This window comes from Syngnathoides biaculeatus, chromosome 3, assembly GCF_019802595.1.
Source record: "Syngnathoides biaculeatus isolate LvHL_M chromosome 3, ASM1980259v1, whole genome shotgun sequence".
In the NCBI taxonomy this organism is placed as follows: Eukaryota; Metazoa; Chordata; class Actinopteri; order Syngnathiformes; family Syngnathidae; genus Syngnathoides; species Syngnathoides biaculeatus.
This window is the reverse complement of record NC_084642.1, coordinates 12,960,123-12,978,488: the sequence shown is the minus strand read 5'-3', so window position 1 is coordinate 12,978,488 and position 18,366 is coordinate 12,960,123. Positions and strand designations below refer to the sequence as shown.

General features: G+C 41.6%; 1 protein-coding gene across 10 annotated transcripts in view; it reads right to left on the bottom strand.

Annotated features, from left to right (window-relative positions):
• esrrga (estrogen-related receptor gamma a) overlaps positions 1-18,366 on the bottom strand; it is a 254,158-nt gene that overhangs the window by 27,875 nt on the left and 207,917 nt on the right. For 8 of the 10 annotated variants that reach the window (XM_061814383.1, XM_061814385.1, XM_061814382.1 and 5 more), the window contains 2 exons: positions 9,980-10,090; positions 5,631-5,813 (listed from right to left, as the gene is read on the bottom strand). In XM_061814383.1, the coding sequence (XP_061670367.1) occupies positions 5,631-5,813; positions 9,980-10,090 (294 nt within the window). The remainder of the gene's footprint in view (positions 1-5,630; positions 5,814-9,979; positions 10,091-18,366) is intronic. The other 2 variants (XM_061814389.1, XM_061814390.1) reach the window with 1 other exon arrangement.

Here is an 18,366-nt window from a genome sequence, read left to right as displayed (position 1 = left end):
TGAAATTTCCTTCGCCATAGCACTGTGGGTAGCACGGTGGTGCAACTGGTAAAGCCTTGGCCTCACAGTTCTTGGGACCTGGGTTCGATCCCGGCTCCGCCTGTGTGGAGTTTGCATGCTCTCCCCGTGCCTGTGTGGGTTTTCTCCAGGCACTCCAGTTTCCTCCCACATTCCAAAAACATGCATTCGTTGGAGACTTTAAATTGTCCCAAAGTGTGATTGTGAGTGTGACTGTTGTCTGTCTCCATGTGCCCTGCGATTGTTTGGCAACCACTTCAGGGTGCATCCCACATCCTGCCCCATGACATAAAGCCACATGGGTCCACGGCTTGAAGGAGGGACTGAGTTTTATGACATTTCTCAGACATTCAAGTGACCATGAGAGTTAACAGATTTGTTCTCAAGCTATTTTCAACACTTGGAATGGACCTTTGCGACATGTCAATCACTCGTACAATAATAGCCAATCAGATAGCCGCATTGTCTTAACCCCTGGCTTGACACGCCCCTGACGCAATGTTGTCCCACAAGCAATGCTGGTTATCGGTCCCGTGCGGTTGGAAAAGTTAATGGTACGAACAAAATGGTCCTCAGATGCGCTTGGGGAACGTGCAATTCTGATGAAAGATATCCGGCTACGTTACAAGGGCCCCGGTTGATATGAAGTTTGTGAGGCGTCAAACTTTTTGGCATCGATCGCCAACGTTTCGCTGCAGCTCTGTCTGACATTGCGTCCTGCTCCCTCCAAAATCTTAATTCCGTGTACATATCCTTGGGTGACGTAGTTGAGACCTCTCTGTAGAACCGTCTTGGACAAGTCTGGTGCATTTGGCAAAAATCATACTGCAATCTTCTCGGGAACACGCGAAAGAGAATCTGCTTCAAGACTGTTCTGTTCAGTCGCCATTTTAGAAGATTGTGGGAGATAGAAACTGTAGCTAAGGGGCAGTCAGAAAGGTCCACTGGTTACAAATGTGTACAAATAACAGACAACGTGGGGACAGACCAACATTGTAGTTTTGTGAAAAGAAAAATCAGGAATTGACCATATTTGGACATACAGGGTTTCTCCCAGATAGTACGTAACAATTTTCGTCACTATTCGTCATCCATCCATCCATCCATCCATTTCCTGAGCTGCTTATACTCATAAGTGCTGAAGCCTAAACCTGCTAACTTTGGGAAGGAGGCAGGGTACACTCTGCCCTGTTGCAATCATTATCGTTATTGTGTGATTGTATTAAAGATGCTCCTCTCTTCTAAAAGCCTTACAATAAAACGTGCCTGGCAATCTCTGAAGCGGCGTAAACACACACTCCCAGCAAATATGTCAGGAAATACAGTATATGCTCATATGCATAGCTGTGAGCGTTAGTCCGGTAATGTGATCCTACCTGGCTGCATATGCGCGTATGTAAATCCTCAATGACGTTTGCCGTTTACATTTTTTTTTTCCTATTTCCCATCACGTTTCTCTTCTCATTCTCTCGTGCACTTGCGTGTGCTTTAATATTCTTTGTGGGATATCAAGAGACACCCACTAGCTGAAACCTCATTTTCGTCCTCTAATGACATATCAAATGTTTGCATATAGGCCATATCAGTATGGAAATGTGCGCAGGCATACAAGCCAAGCCTTGGAATAAAAGAAGCAATCAAAGTGATGTGTGCGTGCAAGCGTGCGTGCGCGTTGTCACCAGGTTGGACGAGCCTGTGTGTCAAACATGACTCGCGGCGCACATAAACACACACGCACGTGTGTACACACACGGCTCGGCCTTGTTATCCAGGGGCCTGTCTTGCAGGCAGCCTCTCTAACGCTGAGTGATGTTTAAATTAGTTTACAATTTAGCCTCCTCGCTATCTGCAGACGGCTCTTAACACAGCGTGCGCGTGTGTCGTGTTGTTGTGTGCGGGCATTTGTGCAAGTGTGAGCGTAACAAATTGTTGCCAGTACGGCAGACATCTAATGACTTCAAATTAGCTGCTTGGCGCTCGCCTTGACACGTTGTTACCACTGTTCCCAGCTTTTGTGCGTGCGCGCGCGGGCGTGCGTAAGCAGCGCAGCGCAACCATATCATGAAGCATAAATTGGCTTCACCTCTCCTCACTCTCCCCGTGTCTTTTTTTCCCCTCTCTTTTTGTCTCTCTCCATCAATTTGATTAAAAAATTACTGTAGCATAGCGAGGAAAGATGTGCGTGCACGCGGTGTATGTGCAAGCGCGCTCACGAGAAAATCTGACATGAACACACGCGCAGGGAAAGAATGCAGTAGCATTTATACAATTGAAAAGAAAAGAATAGTTAACCTGTTAACCCTCTTATCTTACGTGAAGGGGGATAACAAATATCGAAGTCCTCCATTTCACTTTGACAATTTTTTTCGCTCAACACTAGATCACTTTAGAAGCGAGTATTAGATCACTGTTGAGTGTTGTACACAGAGCTGCGGATTGCCTTTCTCGCTCGTCTAATCACGCCATCTTCTCTCCACCGCTGAGCAATCGTCGCGCCGCTGGCGTGCGCAGACACGCACGCACGAGCCGGTGGGTAACCAGGTTAACTCGGCTTCATCTTGTAAAAGGAGAGGTCAAAGCAAAAAAAAGGCAACAGGGGAAGCCGACGGGACACGAGTTGCTGGGAAAAGAATGAAAATCATATGTTTTTAAAAAGGAACAAAAAAAAAAAAAAAAACAACAACTTTGAAATGGGCTAAACCTGGCTTGTGGATCAATGAGCTGCATGTGTGCTCACTGTCTGCACACAAATCAATAGAGCCCCATCTCTGTCTCCCTTCCTCTATTCATTTTTTTTTTCAATTTTCACATTTATTGATAAAAACAATGCAGAGCGTTCCAAGAGCCTCCTAGGGAAGCCCATTGACTGCATATAATTGATTTAGACAGTTTAGCATTTTTTCTGATCTGTGGTATGTGCAGTATGGCGTTTGAACAGTCATTGACTTCTTTATTTTTCTATTCTAACAACATTTATACTAACAATAGCACTTATCTGTGCTCATCTGAGGTACACATCTTCCACCCTTACTGCTGTCACAAAACATCATTATTCTCTCTCTTTTACTACTGCTAGTCACTGTATTTCCACAAATATGCATGTGAATTTATACAGTATATGACATAGAATAGATTACATTTTCAAAAATATCAACATCAGCATTTACATCTTCTTCCAGATGTAAAATTATTTTGAAATGCACGCGCAGGTATACCCGCCTCCTGCAAGATAGCTGGGACAGGCTCCAGCACTCCCACGACCCTCGTGAGGATAAGCGGTTCGAATCATGGATGGATATTACTATTGTTGCCACATTAAACAACCGCACATTGAAAAATGGATGAAACTAAACTTTATGAGGCGGCACGGTGGATTAGCTGGTAAAGCGTTGGCCTCACATTTCTGAGGTCCTGGGTTGAATCCCGGCCCCGCCTGTGTGAAGTTTGCACGTTCTTCCCGTGCCTGCGTGGGTTTTCTCCGGGCACTTCGGTTACCTCCCACATCCCAAAAACATGCAACATTAATTGGACACTCTAAATTGTCCCATAGGTGCGATTTTGAGTGCGGCTGTTTGTCTCCATGTACCCTACGATTGGCTGGCAAACCAGGTCAGGGTGTACCGCACCTCCTGCCTGTTGACAGCTGGGATAGGCTCCGGCACTCCCGCGACCCTCGTGAGGATAAGCAGCTAAGAAAACGGATGAATGGATAAACTTTATGAAAGACTTGAGTGGCTCCCGGTTTGGGGCGTAACACACCTCTTGCCCCAAAGTTGCTGAAAAGATGGAGTCGACCTACCTACCTACACACATCTGACCCATGTCCATCCATCCATCCATCATCCATCCATCCATCCATCCATCCATCCATCCATCCATCCATTTTCTTAGCCGGTTATCCTCACGAAGCTCGCGGGGAGTGCTGGAACCTATCCCAGCTGTCAACGGGCAGGAGGCGGGGTACACCCTGAACTGGTTGCCAGGCAATCGCAGGGCATATCACGACAAACAGCCGCACTCACAATCACACCGAGGGGCTATTTAGAGTGTCCAGTTAATGTCGCTTTTTTTTGGAATGTGGAAGGAAACCGGAGTACCCGGAGAAAACTCACGCAGGCATGGAGAGAACGTGCAAATTCCACACAAGGCGGTCCGGGATTGAACCCGGGATTTCAGAACAGCGAGGCCAACGCTTTCCAGCTGAGTTACTCTGCCGCCAAACTCAAAATATATATTTTGAATGTAATTAATTTTTAATCTTTCCCAAAAATTTGCCGTCTGCATTGGTCTTCCTTTTCTGAGGTCTGCCAGCAGATTTTAAACATGTGGAGCTGCATAAAAGAATGTACTGTAACCAACAGATTAAAAGGCTGGACTGGTACTTGAGGAGAACAGCAGAATGTCACTGGTAATTCCAGATCAAAATGACATTGTGCGCGACGGAGAAACTGAAATGGTGTGTGAGGCATTTCAACTCTGATACTGAACACGACTTTGGTGATTTCGGTGAACAGGAGGAGGGTGACTAAAAAAATCAACTTTTCTGTTATGTTTGAGCCCTTTCACTGCTGTGTTACAGTCACTGTTTGGAACCAAGGTAGGTAAATAAACATTTAACAATTCTTTCTGTGAGAAGATCTAATTTCAAAACATACCAGTACATACGGTACATATCTGCGGCGTATAGTCTGGCCTGGCTCCTGTATGGAAAAAAACCTCCTCCTGAGAGGTGTCGCCCGGAAAATACATTAGACTGAAAATTTGTGTGGGTGTACTTCATGAAGTGGTCCCACAGCTTCACACACTCAAGGTGAATTAATTCATTGGTTGAAATGAATCATTTCCTTGCCTGTGTCTATGTTGTAAGAGCATTTGGTTGGCCACTTGGACGTGTTGAGAGTCCAAACTGTCTGGGTGAGGATATTAGGGTGAAAGGTCACGTTGTAAATTGTAATGTCTTTCGTTGAAAGATTTGTACATTTCGTATGATAAATACATTTGTTAAAAATGTGTTTATTTCATGATGGGGTGTATTAAAATGTTTCAAAAGAAAAAGCGTCAGAATGACACCTCTTGCTCTGTGAGGTTCATTCAGTTTCTATGCAGAGTGAGTACTATGTACGTTATAGAGGATCTTGGACATGTCTCAGGTGAGAATATGACCATGGCGGACATTAAGTCTGAAGGCAACACATAACTACGTTGGATGTGTTCTAAACGTTTGAACCTTGGGAAACTTTCATCTTTGTAAGTATTGTATGTTCACAGACATTAGGTTGAGGTCACAATTGTGTTTTATTTGAGAGCTCGATGTAAACGAGTAATCGTTGATGCAGCGATTGTTATGTTTAGCTTAAATAAGCTAGCTACCTCTACTTTGCACTATGGCACACAGTGCACAGTGTAATGTATATTTTTCTGTATTTTCAGTTACAAATGTGTTAATTCATTTACCACGAGACCTCCAAAAAGCAGGAAAAGAACGCCTTGAGTACGGAGTTTCTGTATAAGTTCGCCGGCTGTCTACCTTCACATAGTAACGTGTCGTGAGGACAGCACATAAGTGTAAGCACATCAGTATGCAGGTTTAAGTGTTATCAGGTTTCCCCTACCCGGGATGTGCTTGGCCCAGCCGATGTTGACCACCAGCTCTCTGTCGGCCAGGTCGCACAGCGTAGTCAGGGCCTTGATGTCGCTGTCTGGTACTGTCGGGTCAGGCATGGCGTAGATCTTCTCTGGCTCGGCCACCAGTAGGTGAGAGACGATTTTGTTATCTGCAAGGCAGCCAAAGGCAACTGACATGACCACCAGACGAGGAGAAGAGACACAAAGACAGAGAGAGAGTGAATATCTTGGTTTTGTTTTTTGCTTTTCTTTTTTTGCACCAGAGTAAGCTGTTTATTACAAAGGTACGACATGATCATTGGACATTTCCATAGTGCATCATTCAAACACAAAATCCCACATGCATGCAAATCACAATGATGGCGCCTACGATTGCAAGAGCGTCTGATTAGCCATGAAATGTTCAAGCAAAACACTCATTATTTGCTCAAGTCATTTTTATAGACAGTGTAAAATACACTAATGAGTTGCAATCATGTGAACTTAATGGAGAAGATATGTAATGTAAGGAGCAACGGCAGAAAAAGAAAATACAACACTCTTGTTTTATACCTTGTGATTTAGTTTATTCCAGTACATTTTACAGCAGGGGTGGTGGGCCAACCTTTGTGCTCAAGGGCAAAGTAAATGAGGTCATGTGCTTATGTCAGTTTAGTTTACAAATAGTCTAAGTCATTTTTTTAAATCTACAATAAAAGTATTAATACATTATTTCACCCATTTGTGGGCAGTGTCCCATTTTTGGGACATCATGATTTTCACGCATTATATGCTTCAGTATATCAAAATATTCAAGTGTTTTAATCTGAAGCCATAATTTGGTATCAAGAGAGGATAACTCATCGGTCAAAATTAGCAGTTAAATTTTTGGGACGAGATTATAAATTAGTAAAGTTATCATATAACTTAACCATAAACAAAAAGAAGTGTAATTTCCTTGATTGTTGTCTGTTAGGACTCTTGGAGTGCTGGATCAAAGAATAAGTAACCCACTGCTCTTTTAGGTTAGAGATGGATTTTTAAAAAATGAAAAAACCAAAAAATAAAAAAAAAATGGTTTCTTAACAACCCCCCCCTCCAAAAAAAAAATGGTTTCTTTAAAACCCTGAGGACCATCAATTATTGACATAATGATTAACGACACACTTCACAAAAGTATCTTATGCAATGAGTAATCCAATATTTTTATTTTTCTAGACAGGGTGGGACCCAGTATTATTGCCCGCTTTCATTCAAAAGCAACATTGCAGCCATTTTTGCTCGACCACCATTTGTGCAACGACTATATAGTTTAAATCCGTGTTATCAATCATCCCGTAAAAAGGGCATGATTATTTCAGGGAGGCTCCAAATGCCTTGCCTCTCGTTTCCCCACCTCAAAGAAGCTCATCAATACACATGCGAGGAGGAGATAATAGTAAAAGCCAAACAGGCTCAGCCGGTAATAGTGACATGTGGTGATGAGATCTCTATGGCCCATTAGCAACACACTGATATCCTGCGCCCAAATTAATCCACTGACTAATCAAGCACGAGAATAACAACGGAGGGTAGGAGAGCTAAGAGGAGTTAAAACAAATAAGCACAAGATGATGAGTTTTACAAACGGTTTATAAATATCGTTTCGTACCCACGCAATTGTTCTGGCGTCGAGCGTGGGCCGAAAAAGCAGATACGCGGAGGGATCTGCGCAGCCGCTCGCACAGCTGTATCTGTCGCTAAATCACATTTAATGTTTTCCTAATTAGAATCAATGGGAGTCCATTTTCAAATACTGAGCTATTGTCCTATTTGCACGTAATCAATATGGATGCTGCGGTTTTGCCCAAAAGCAGCCAGGCCACAAAGATTATGTACGCATATATATCGTATACTAGAGCTCGAGTTATACAGGGCAAGTATTTTTAGTGTGTGAGAGAGAAAATTAAAGGTTTCATATCCTCATACATGTAGTATTTATTGTCTTTTAACTTTAGACTGATGGGGTTATCACTATATATACACAACTTTTATGACTACAGTGAAGAAAATAAGTATTTGAAAAGCCTGCTATATTGCAAGTTTTCCCACTTCGAAATCATGGAGGGGTCTGAAATTTTCATCGTAGATGCATGTCTACTGTGAGAGAGAATCTAAAAAGAAACATCCAGAAATCACAATTAATGATTTTCTAACGATTTATTTGTGTGATACAGCTGCAAATAAGTATTTGAACACCTGTCTATCAGCTAGAATTGACCCCTCCGTACAGGGCACTTAACCACGCCTCCTGAAGTGACGTCACGCCACGTGCGCTGACGTAAGACAAACAATTCGTAAAAATGGCAAATACAATACAATACAATACATTCTTAACTGAGAGACGCCATGCTTCTGATTTCATTCAATCATTCACACGTAGCAATGTTATGCTAGCGGACAACGTCTCATTCATTTATACGAGACGTGTATTGAAAATCAAATATAGGGCATATCTTCGTGCAAACAGTCTGGTTAAGCTTCGGCCGCGAGCCGGCAACAAAGCGACACGTTTGTGCAGTCGGATCATCGCTAAATATCTCTCAACAAAGAATAAGCATGTCAATCGTTCACACGTAGCAATGTTATGCTAGCGAAGAACTTTGAATTCATTTATACGAGACATGTATTGAAAATCAAATATAAGGCATACCTTCGTGCAAACATATCTGTTCCGGTTGATATTAGATGGATTTATTTGATGATGCGGTCTTCCACAAAGTTTGATCCATCGAAGGCATTTTTCCTACTGGGTCTTCGGTTTTGGAAAGGGTACGAATCGAACTCCAACTAGCCTTTCGTCACTATTACAAAATCCGTGACTACACCTCTCAACCATATCTACTGTTAAAGAACCCAAACGCTAACAAAAGCTATACTGGGCCATGCAACGTTGTCTGAGGGAACTGCGGGTCCAAAAAGGGGCGTGGTTTATGCAGATCTCTGGCCTCTGATTGGTCAGTGACGCGGATTGCGCAATATCCACTGAGGGGTCAATTCTGACCTTCAAAGACCTGTTAGTCCGCCTTTAAATGTCCAACTCCACTCCATGTATTATGCTGAATCAGATGAATCAGACACTACTGTCCCAAATATTAACATTGGTTTTCTCAGGTGTTCAAATACTTATTTGCAGCTGTATCACACAAATAAATCGCTAAAAAAAAAAATCAAAGATTGTGATTTCTGGATTTTTCTTTTTAGATTATGTCTTTCACAGTGGACGTGTTCCTACGATGAAAATTTCAGACCCCTCCATGATTTCTAAGTGGTAGAACTTGGAATATAGCAGCGTGTTCAAATACTCATTTTCTAATAAACAATGAGACTTTAGTTGGTTGAGACTTCACTTCAAAAGTGTCCAAAGAAAAAATTGTAGTTAATTTGATTCATTTTCTTATTTTGGGAAAAATAGAACAATTTCGCAAAATGTATAGCTCCATATTTTTGTGCGCAAACAATAACGTGGCCACAATTCCATGATCCCGTCATTCCAATGATTAGTGGTGCGGGAGTTGTGCTCAACTGTCATGCAGCCATTCATCATATTGGACTAAATCAGAATATGCTCCGGCTTTAAGCAAAATGGGCTTTAGGGAGCAAGCCGCTAAACACAGCGAGCTCAATCTGCACAGCGTTTGTGTGTGCGTGTGTGTGAGAGAGTGAGAGAGAGAGAGAGAGAGAGAGAGAGAGAGAGAGAGAGAGAGAGACCAGACGGTTAGCTAGAGAGCTAACTCTAGTTTGATGTGGTTGCCAGATTGTATTTAATCCGGATTAAAATTCTGGCTGGTCACTCCCTACCTAACTTGCTTCCTCCTCCTCCTCCTCATCCTCCTCTTCTCGATGTGTGAGAAAGCCCAATATTTAGCTTCACCTCCCATCCTTCACTCTCACTTCTTCTTGCTCTTGTTCATTTTGCAATCATCATGTTTTGGCTAGGAATGGACTTGACAGTAAAAAAAACTGCAAATCCGGCCAGCGCTAAATGAATATCTTTAGGGTAAAATATGACACGTATAAAATGTTATGACCCTAAACTGGTAGCAGTAGAGACGAGGAAATAAACTGAGCCCCAAACAGATGGGCTTCTCACCATCCTGCGCTCATTTATGTGTGTGTGTGTGTGTGTATACGTATACGAGTGTGTAGCTTTGTTTTTAATGGTCCAACTGTTGTTTGCATGAACACAGCAGGCGCACAATCTTGCAATATTAGTGAAGAGATAGTTGACTCCTGGAGGTGTTAAGATTCGCACTCTTTGAAGTCAACCCTCAACCAATACCTGCAAACATTTGTGTGTGTCTGTGTGCACTCTTACATGGCTTCTTGGCGGGCAGAGCCAGCTGAGGGTTCAGGTAAGGACTGTTGTCTGCATCTATCCGGCGTTTGTACTTCTGCCTTCCACCGCGAACCCTGTCCAAACGGACACCTGGAAACAGCGCAGAGACGTAACAACGTGTGCGTCAATCGCAGCCCCATCGCAATGATAAACATTGAAAAGCCAGTGAGCACACGTCAAAATTTGAAGTTCGTTCATTCAGATCACGTTTGGTTTAATGTGAAACCTGAGTATAGTTCTAGATTAAATATGTAAGGTTTGCAAGAGTGCAAGTTAGAAAATGTTCCTCACAGACCTCAGCGCTGGCCTTCCTTTGTGGTGTTTGCATGTTCTTGTTGACCCCAACCCCCCACCAACACACACTCCAAAAATACCGTAATTTCTCAAGTATAATGCGTCCTTAAGTATAATGCGCACCCCCAAAGTTGATGTAAAAAAAAATAATAATAAAATAAAAATCAGGAAAACCCTTCAACCAAAGTACAATGCGCACCACCAATTTGCTGCTACCCATATGTTCAAAATATTGGGAATTATTTGTATTTATATTTTATTAGGTTTGTACTTGTATTGTTTTTCAAAAAACTGTCTGTACAACAATCATTAATAATAATCATTGTGCACGTGCTGATGGAGCCGTAATATAATCTCGGGACAGGCCACAGGACACGCTTGTCCCGGTCCCTCTAATTGTCAGAATAGAATCCCTCAACCAACTAAAATAAATGCTCAATGATGGCACAACATTTCATTAATACTCTTAACACATATTTCAGTCTTAAATATATAAACTCTAACACTGTTAATTAAATGTTGCATGCATTAAATGTTTGTGCATAGTGCAGTTTATCCACTCCATTGCACATCCTTGGCCAAGCTTTCAAAAGACGCATTATGACTCATCTCCAATCTGAAAAAGATCCATAGTAGCTAGCTTTGGTGCATCGCTGTGGAACTCATCATTGATGACTTGAAACATTTTTTGAAATTTTTTTGATACCCTCCTGAAGCCATTGAGGCAAGTGATCATTATTTCGTACTACGGCGCGACTTCTGAGTTGGCGGCATCATCGGCACGAGTGATGACACATTTCTTTTAAAAGCAGCTGCACAACTAGCCGTTGTAGCCGACATTTTTTGTCTCAGTTTAAGTTGAAACAAACTCATGGGGAGCCGTTTCTGACCTTTGGTGTAGTAGCAAGAAGCATGCTACGCTAACAATCGTAAAATGCAACCTCCCCGTGGAGCTCTGAGAGCTCAGGTTGGGGGTGCACATTACCGTAATATATATATATAAACGTGTAACATAAAACATCGAACATCATATCGAAACGTATATGTATACATTTTTTTTAACACGCTATGTAACTGTATATGTCTATACAATGTGATTGTATTTTTTTTTTCATCCATACCTAAATATAATGCGCTCTATTAACTTTTTGAAAATATTTTGGGAAGAATTTGCACATTATTTACGAGAAATTACGGTATGTATGCCAGGTACAGTAAAGACTAAATTTTCCATAGGTGTGAGAGTGAATGATTTAACATTTTTTTTAATGTACAGTATATGTGCCAACTCAGCTAAGATCAACATATAATAACCATATATATACTTAACTAAAACGCAATCTGCCGAGAGCTGATAAGGGAAGAAAACTTGGCGGCATGGATGCTTCGATTGATCCCATAAAGACCAAAATCCATTGATTCACGTTCTAATCGAAGTTTTCTAACAGGGTTTTTTTTTTTTTTTTGACAGAAAGTAAGTAAATAAGTAACCCAATAAAATCTCTCCTACTAAATTGAATGATGTGATCTGCTCTTAAAATGGCTTTTGAAATTGACTGAGTGTACATATACAGAAACCAGTCCGAAACGAAATAACCCAACACATCTTTGCTAAATGGCCTCACTCGCTCACGACTTCTCAGGTCAATTGCTATATCGGCCTTTCTCCCACTGTCACCTTAATTAATTGACACAAAGGAGCCTTAATTTAATTAGGCTTGTCTCTCAGGGAACTGGATGTTGCCGTGGTTATGACTTAAAGATGGATAAGAGAGACAAAAGTGTCATCTGCCTTGGAGGGAAAAAAGACTCCATTTATGGTAATATGATGGGATTAAAAACTATATTGTTTGCAAGCACTATTTAAAAATATTGTGTAATAGGGGTATTTTGACTGATTAATTAGGTTCCAACTTCCCAAGCCTTTTGTTATGTGATGTAAAACACTGTAGTCATGACGACAGTGGTGTCTTGAGATACGAGGGATTTTTTTATTTTTTAACTTTGACTTGCAAGCAAAAATTTGAGATATGAATGCTGTATGGCAGTGTATAGCGGTGAGCTAAACGCCACTTCAGAATAAGCAGCAGTTTAAGGTTGCACACACAGAAGGAGCAGCACAGTCCATTACATTGGAGGAAATGTATTTGCACATTTTTATGAAGAAAACTATACAACAATACAATTGCCCCTAGGTGTGATTGTGAGTGCGGCTGTTTGTCTCAATGTGCCCTGCGATCGGCTGGCAACCAGTTGAGGGTGTACCCCGCCTCCTGCCCATTGACATCTGGGATAGGCTGCAGCAATCCTCGCGACCCTTGTGAGGATAAGCGGCAAAGAAAATGGATGGATGGATAAAACAATACATTGTAGCTCATTTTAACAGTGTGCTTGTGTCATGTGTCTGTTTCTAAGACACAATTCAGAAAGTTAAAGCATCACAGATTTACGTCCACAGGGATAACAAAACAAGATGTAAACCTATTAACCCATTCGTGGGCAGTGTCATATTTTTGGGAAATCATGATTTTCAAGCATTATATCCTTCAGTATATCAAAATATTTAAGTATTTTAATCTGAAGTCATAATTTGGTATCAGGAGAGCACTGTTCCTTCCTCTTCCACACGAAGTAGACTTCACTTAATGTTTGATATTCTTCTGATATTTGCAAGCTGTTTAGACAAAGCTTCTCTGACACCGATTACCTAGGTTGGACCGAAATAGGACACAATAAAGTTTGGAACGTTGAAAATCTCATGTTTTTAATTTACTTATTTACAGTACATAACTGTAATAAACTAGTTGGATTACAGCTATACCATTTTTTCCCTTGAAAAATATATCCTTTATTGAGCAAGGTCCTATTATTGGGACGAAAAAAAAAAGAAAACCCAAGTACCCTCTCACGGACAGCGTCCCATATTTGGGATGAGATTATAAATTAGTAAAGTTATCATGTAACTTAACCATAAACGAAAAAGAAGTGTTATTTGCTTGATTGTGGCCTGTTAGGAGACTTATCTCAACAAGCCAAAAAAAAAGGTTAAAAAAAGCTAGACACGCATTTGTTATAAAAAAAAAAATGGTTAGGAGAGGTGATACAAAGCGAAAAGGCATTTTAAGGATAATCCTGTGAAGATTACTTTTTTAGCTTAACAAGCAAAACTAATCTGTGTAAGAGCCGCACTTGCTAGCCAGCAAGCAGGCATACACGTAATGTGAATTAGTGATTTGGTGGCGCAAAAGACAGAGAACAAGAGACATAAACAGAAAATGAGCCAAGATCTTAAAATTAAATAGAATTAGGAGTGTGAGAAGTACAGTAAATGGAATAAAAAAAGTTAACTCCAAATGAGAGCGAGAGAGACAGAGAGCGCTAGGTAGACAGAAGGTCTGACAGTCAAGCTGCAGTGGGGGAGCAGTGTCAGCAAACGGTCAAGAAACTCTTAACAGCAGGAGGTAAAAAAACACTTCTCCATCAGATGTACATGCGCTAAGTGTCTACAGTGAGCCGTAAGGCACAAGCTGCCACAGCCTGCTCAGCCCTGCACGGACAAATGTTCGGTGTCTCATCTTGGAAGAATGCTTTGTTGATGCTCGCAAAGTCTCAAAGTATTAGACACTTTCTGCCAGACTAACGCCGATATGCAGAAACGTTCCATTACCCCCCTCCCCCCTTTCTCTTGCAACTTAAAAGAGCCAACAGTCACTGCATAAAGCGCCCTCCCTAACTACCTCATCTATTTTCCACCAAATTAACTCTCCTTCGCTGCTGATTAATGATCAAATCTAAATGAATCAAATTAAAAATTGAAAATTATATTTCCAAAGCCTCACCAAAAAAAAAAAAAAAAAAGAGACAGGAGGAGGCAAGGGCGAAGAGTGGAAGTGCTTCAGCTCATTCTAACAAATGAGCCTTCAAATCATGAAGAATGGTGGAGGGAAGGCGAGGGGAAAGAAAATGTAAGCTAAACGATGGAAAGACGGAGGGTAAAAAGGCACAAGGGAGAGCACAATAAAAGAGTTTATGAGAGAAATGGAAATCAAATGTTGATAAAAGCTGATAAAGAAGAACACAGAAGATTGTGATGGAAGAAAATGAAAAGGAGTTTAGCAGAGGAAAGAAGAACATAGTTAGGGGGTGTGTTCGTAATGGATGGCCCGGTAAAAAGGGAGGACGGAATTTAAAAAGACGGGGCAAGAAAGTGGCGACGTTAGCGCTAATAAATGAAATAGGTGGAGAATAACGAGAGAGAATGAAGACTTGATAGGAGAAGATCGAAGAAGTCCTCAGATGGACGAAGCACAAGCGACGGTGTCTACTTCACAGATAGAAGAAGCAGGGCCTCAACCACTAAAGATGTTTCGTAGTGCAGCATAATATGGCAAAGTGAAATTATCAATTAACATTAAGTAGCTGTTCACTAGTATGGTAATGTCGGTGAGTGTTGTGATGTGAATCCTCAGTACTGTACAATGGACTTTTCTGACCTGTCAATCACTCGTACAATAATAGCCAATCAGATAGCTGCATAGTCTTAACCCCTGGCTTGACACGCCCCTCTCGCCGTATTGTCCCACAAACAAAGCTGGTTGTCAGTACTGTGCGCTTGGAAAAGTTAATGTTATGAAGAAAATGGTCGTCAGATGCGCTTGGGGAACGTGCAATCCTGATTAAAGATATCCTGCTTGGTTACAAGGGGCCGGTTGAGTCGTTTTCCAAAGCCAAAAACACAGTTGACGAAGTGTCTACGACGGATTAAGGCTCGCAGAAGACCACACGTACAACTAAATGTGAACAATGTCAACAAACACAAGGCTGTATGTGCAAAGGTAAGTGAGGGAGAAGTATCTTCTCAGTGTCTAATTGAATTATTATCAGTGCTTTATAAATTGCAGGAGAACAACTTTCACTTTGTTAGCGTATCACTGAGCTGCTGAATTGTGTCATATTTTATGCCAAAGAGACGGGTTAGGGATAACTAAATGCGCCATGTCATACAAGAGAAATGTCTATCTGCACATTTGTATCACATCAGACTTTTAAGACAGAGCACTGGTTTCGATCACGAGCCAAGTCAAATGAATACACCCAGTCACTTCTAAAGATTACAATGATATTACTCGTGATCTTTCTAAGTAAAAAGTACTCACCCTGCTTCACATGCGCAGTACGATTCCACTATTTTATCCTGTTGGATTTCAATGTGAAGTTTGTGAGATGTCAAACTTTTTTGCATATTTCGCTGTAACTCTGACATTGCGTCCGATTCCGTCCAAATCTTAATTCCGTGTACATATCCTTGCGTGAAACAGTTGAGACCTCTCTGTAGAACCCTCATGGACAAGTCTGGCGCATTTGGCAAAAAAAATACGCTAATATTATCTGGAATACGCAAGACAATGGACTTCAAACACGTTCTGTTTGGTCGCCATTTTGGAAGATTGTGGGAGATGGCAACAGTAACTGAGGGGGGCGGAGCTGAAGATCGCCAGTCGGAAAGGTCCATTGTTGACTGGGCATTACTGGACGTAACAATTTGGTGACGAAGATGAAGTTTCCCTTCAAATTCGACTCCCATTGGTGATCAGAATCACTGAAGCTAATGAGGCTTGTTGCTATTCTCGTCCATCACCGGTTTATTTTGGTACCGTCAGACCCGCGCAGACCTATGAAGACGTATGTCGCCTTGTTAGCATCCCGACGGAGCATTACAGTCCCGTGACAGCACCAGACAAGCAATTCAAAACTATTCGGTAAATTGGCCAATTGGACGGCAAGATTCCCCCCCAAAACGCATGACTAGCGATTAATCGACTTCAAGCTCAATGCAGAATCGTAAAGTTGACAATTAGAGACTAATAGGTTTGACGCCTAAAGTTAAGCGACATGGCTTTAAAAAGAAAAAGAATTAATTAGCATCTTTTTTTCAAAGCCCGATAATGTGCCAATAAAAAAACGCTGAACTAAAGACGAGAAGAAGAGGGCACGGCGGATTGATTTCAATGGGCTGGTGATTTAAGACAAATAGTGTCTGGATTGGAGTTGGCGTGAGGGCAAATCTCACGGATTGAAAGGTGACAAAAGCTCAATGAGGATATGCTGACGGAGTCCAAGAGAGGAGGAGAAGTCAGGCTGAGAGAGGACCTCAGCTAATGCCGTGACATCGAAAAAAGAAAGCTTCTGACTTTGTTAAAAAGAAAAAAAATATATATCTGCTCACACTGCAACCGAGTGTTATGAAAAAAAAATACTTGTTTCTGCTGAGGACATTCAAGAGGACAGCATTTGCATTTTCTTTATTACTGCTGTCGTTGGACTAAAGGTAACGGAAGGCTTGAATTAAAAGATAAAAATAAAGAGCCGATATTGAAATATTGAGGTTATGGCAGGGGGGGGGGAGTGCGTGTGTAAGTGTCATGCGGTGACTTTTTCATTTATTTATTTTTTCCTAAAGATCAGAACAAACATGACCAGCCGAGCCTGCGGCGGTGGGCAGGTGGCTGTGGTCACTCTTGGCTGAATCTGTGTGTGTGGATCAAAAGACGGCACTGTGTGTGAGTTCGGTCTCGGGCCCCTTAAAAGATTAAAAATTGAAAATTTCCCTTTGTGCCGTTCGATGATTTAGTTCAACATTTAAGATGAAAAACATATTTTGTGGAACCTCTATAGTTAGATTAATGACATGAATAAATAGAATGCAAATAAGCTATTTTAGCCACACTTTTTTTGCTTCAATCTAACAGACATTGGGCTTCTCCTTCTGGCATGTGGGCGTTGGTCACCTGGAGGCAGTATAATACAGACGTGTAAAGAAGTGTTTTACGACAGACTTGGTAATCTGCTGCAATATTTTTTTTTTCACAGAAGAATAAATACTATACCCCTGCAAATATTCACATTTTGTCTGTCTACAAGTATTGCTCCACCATTTGTTTGCATATATGCATTGCTTGAAGGGTAACCAACACTAATAATTATGCTAGCGTCACTAGCCCGTCTATGGCATTTTGCATTGTTCGTCAGCATTAAGCGAAACAGACATTGGTAAGGCAAAACTACGTGGATGTTTTAAATATTTTTTTTAGTTTTATTTGACTGTAAACTCACTTTGAGAGTCAGAATAACAGTTTGAAGCCTCTTTTTTTTTTTTTTTTTTGTTAAAATTCTTCCCTAACTGCCAAACTGCTGCTTGTTGTTAAGTGAGTTGAGTTCACTGCTACCATACAGTGCATATTTCAAAATTTTGTCCAAAAGGCAAAGTGAAACATCGTCAGAACGACGGCTCGTACCTTCAAAAGGTTGCGTCAATTGTATCTAAAGGCGCCGCTGGATTAGACGTCCTTTAGTGATTAAATTTGAGAGGTTCTACTTATGTGCAATCTCCTTTTGAAATATCCTTCTCCCTCCACTATCAATATCGAATGGTGACAATTTAGAAAATATCAAGAGAACATAGTCTTGCACATAGAGGATGTTATTTTTCTCCTCCCTGCCATCCCATCCACTAAGTGAAGCGTCTGCTTGTGGTTTTGCCCCGCAAGCTCCATCCAGACTAAAATCAAACGTATGTGGGAGAGAGTGGACCATTTTGTCTGGGCTCTCGTCACAGCGTTATCGCTCCTTTCTGGATGGGCTGCAACCAGATACCGCACATATGCAACATACACATATACACAAGTGCATTGGCACACACTTAGTGAGGGGAGACACAACAGGCCAGATTTAGCTACATGCTTCCCATGAGGAAGCGCCAGACGCCACTGCTTGTCTGGCGCTTCTCTCCTCCTCAATTTCCTCATCTCCTCTTCTCTGCATCAACACCGCTGTGCTCTCCTTTTCCCTTCATTATTTACACAATTCTAGGGACCGGAATTATTCGTCCTCTGGAGTTTGCATGTTCTCCCCGTGCGTGTGTGGGTTTTCTCTGGGTACTCCGGTTTCCTCCCACATCGGTAAATTGAAGATTCTAAATTGCCCGTAGGTCTGAATGGGATAGGCTCCAGCACTCTCCGTGACCCTCGTGAGGATCAGCGTCAAAGAAAATGGTTGGATGGATGTATTTATCG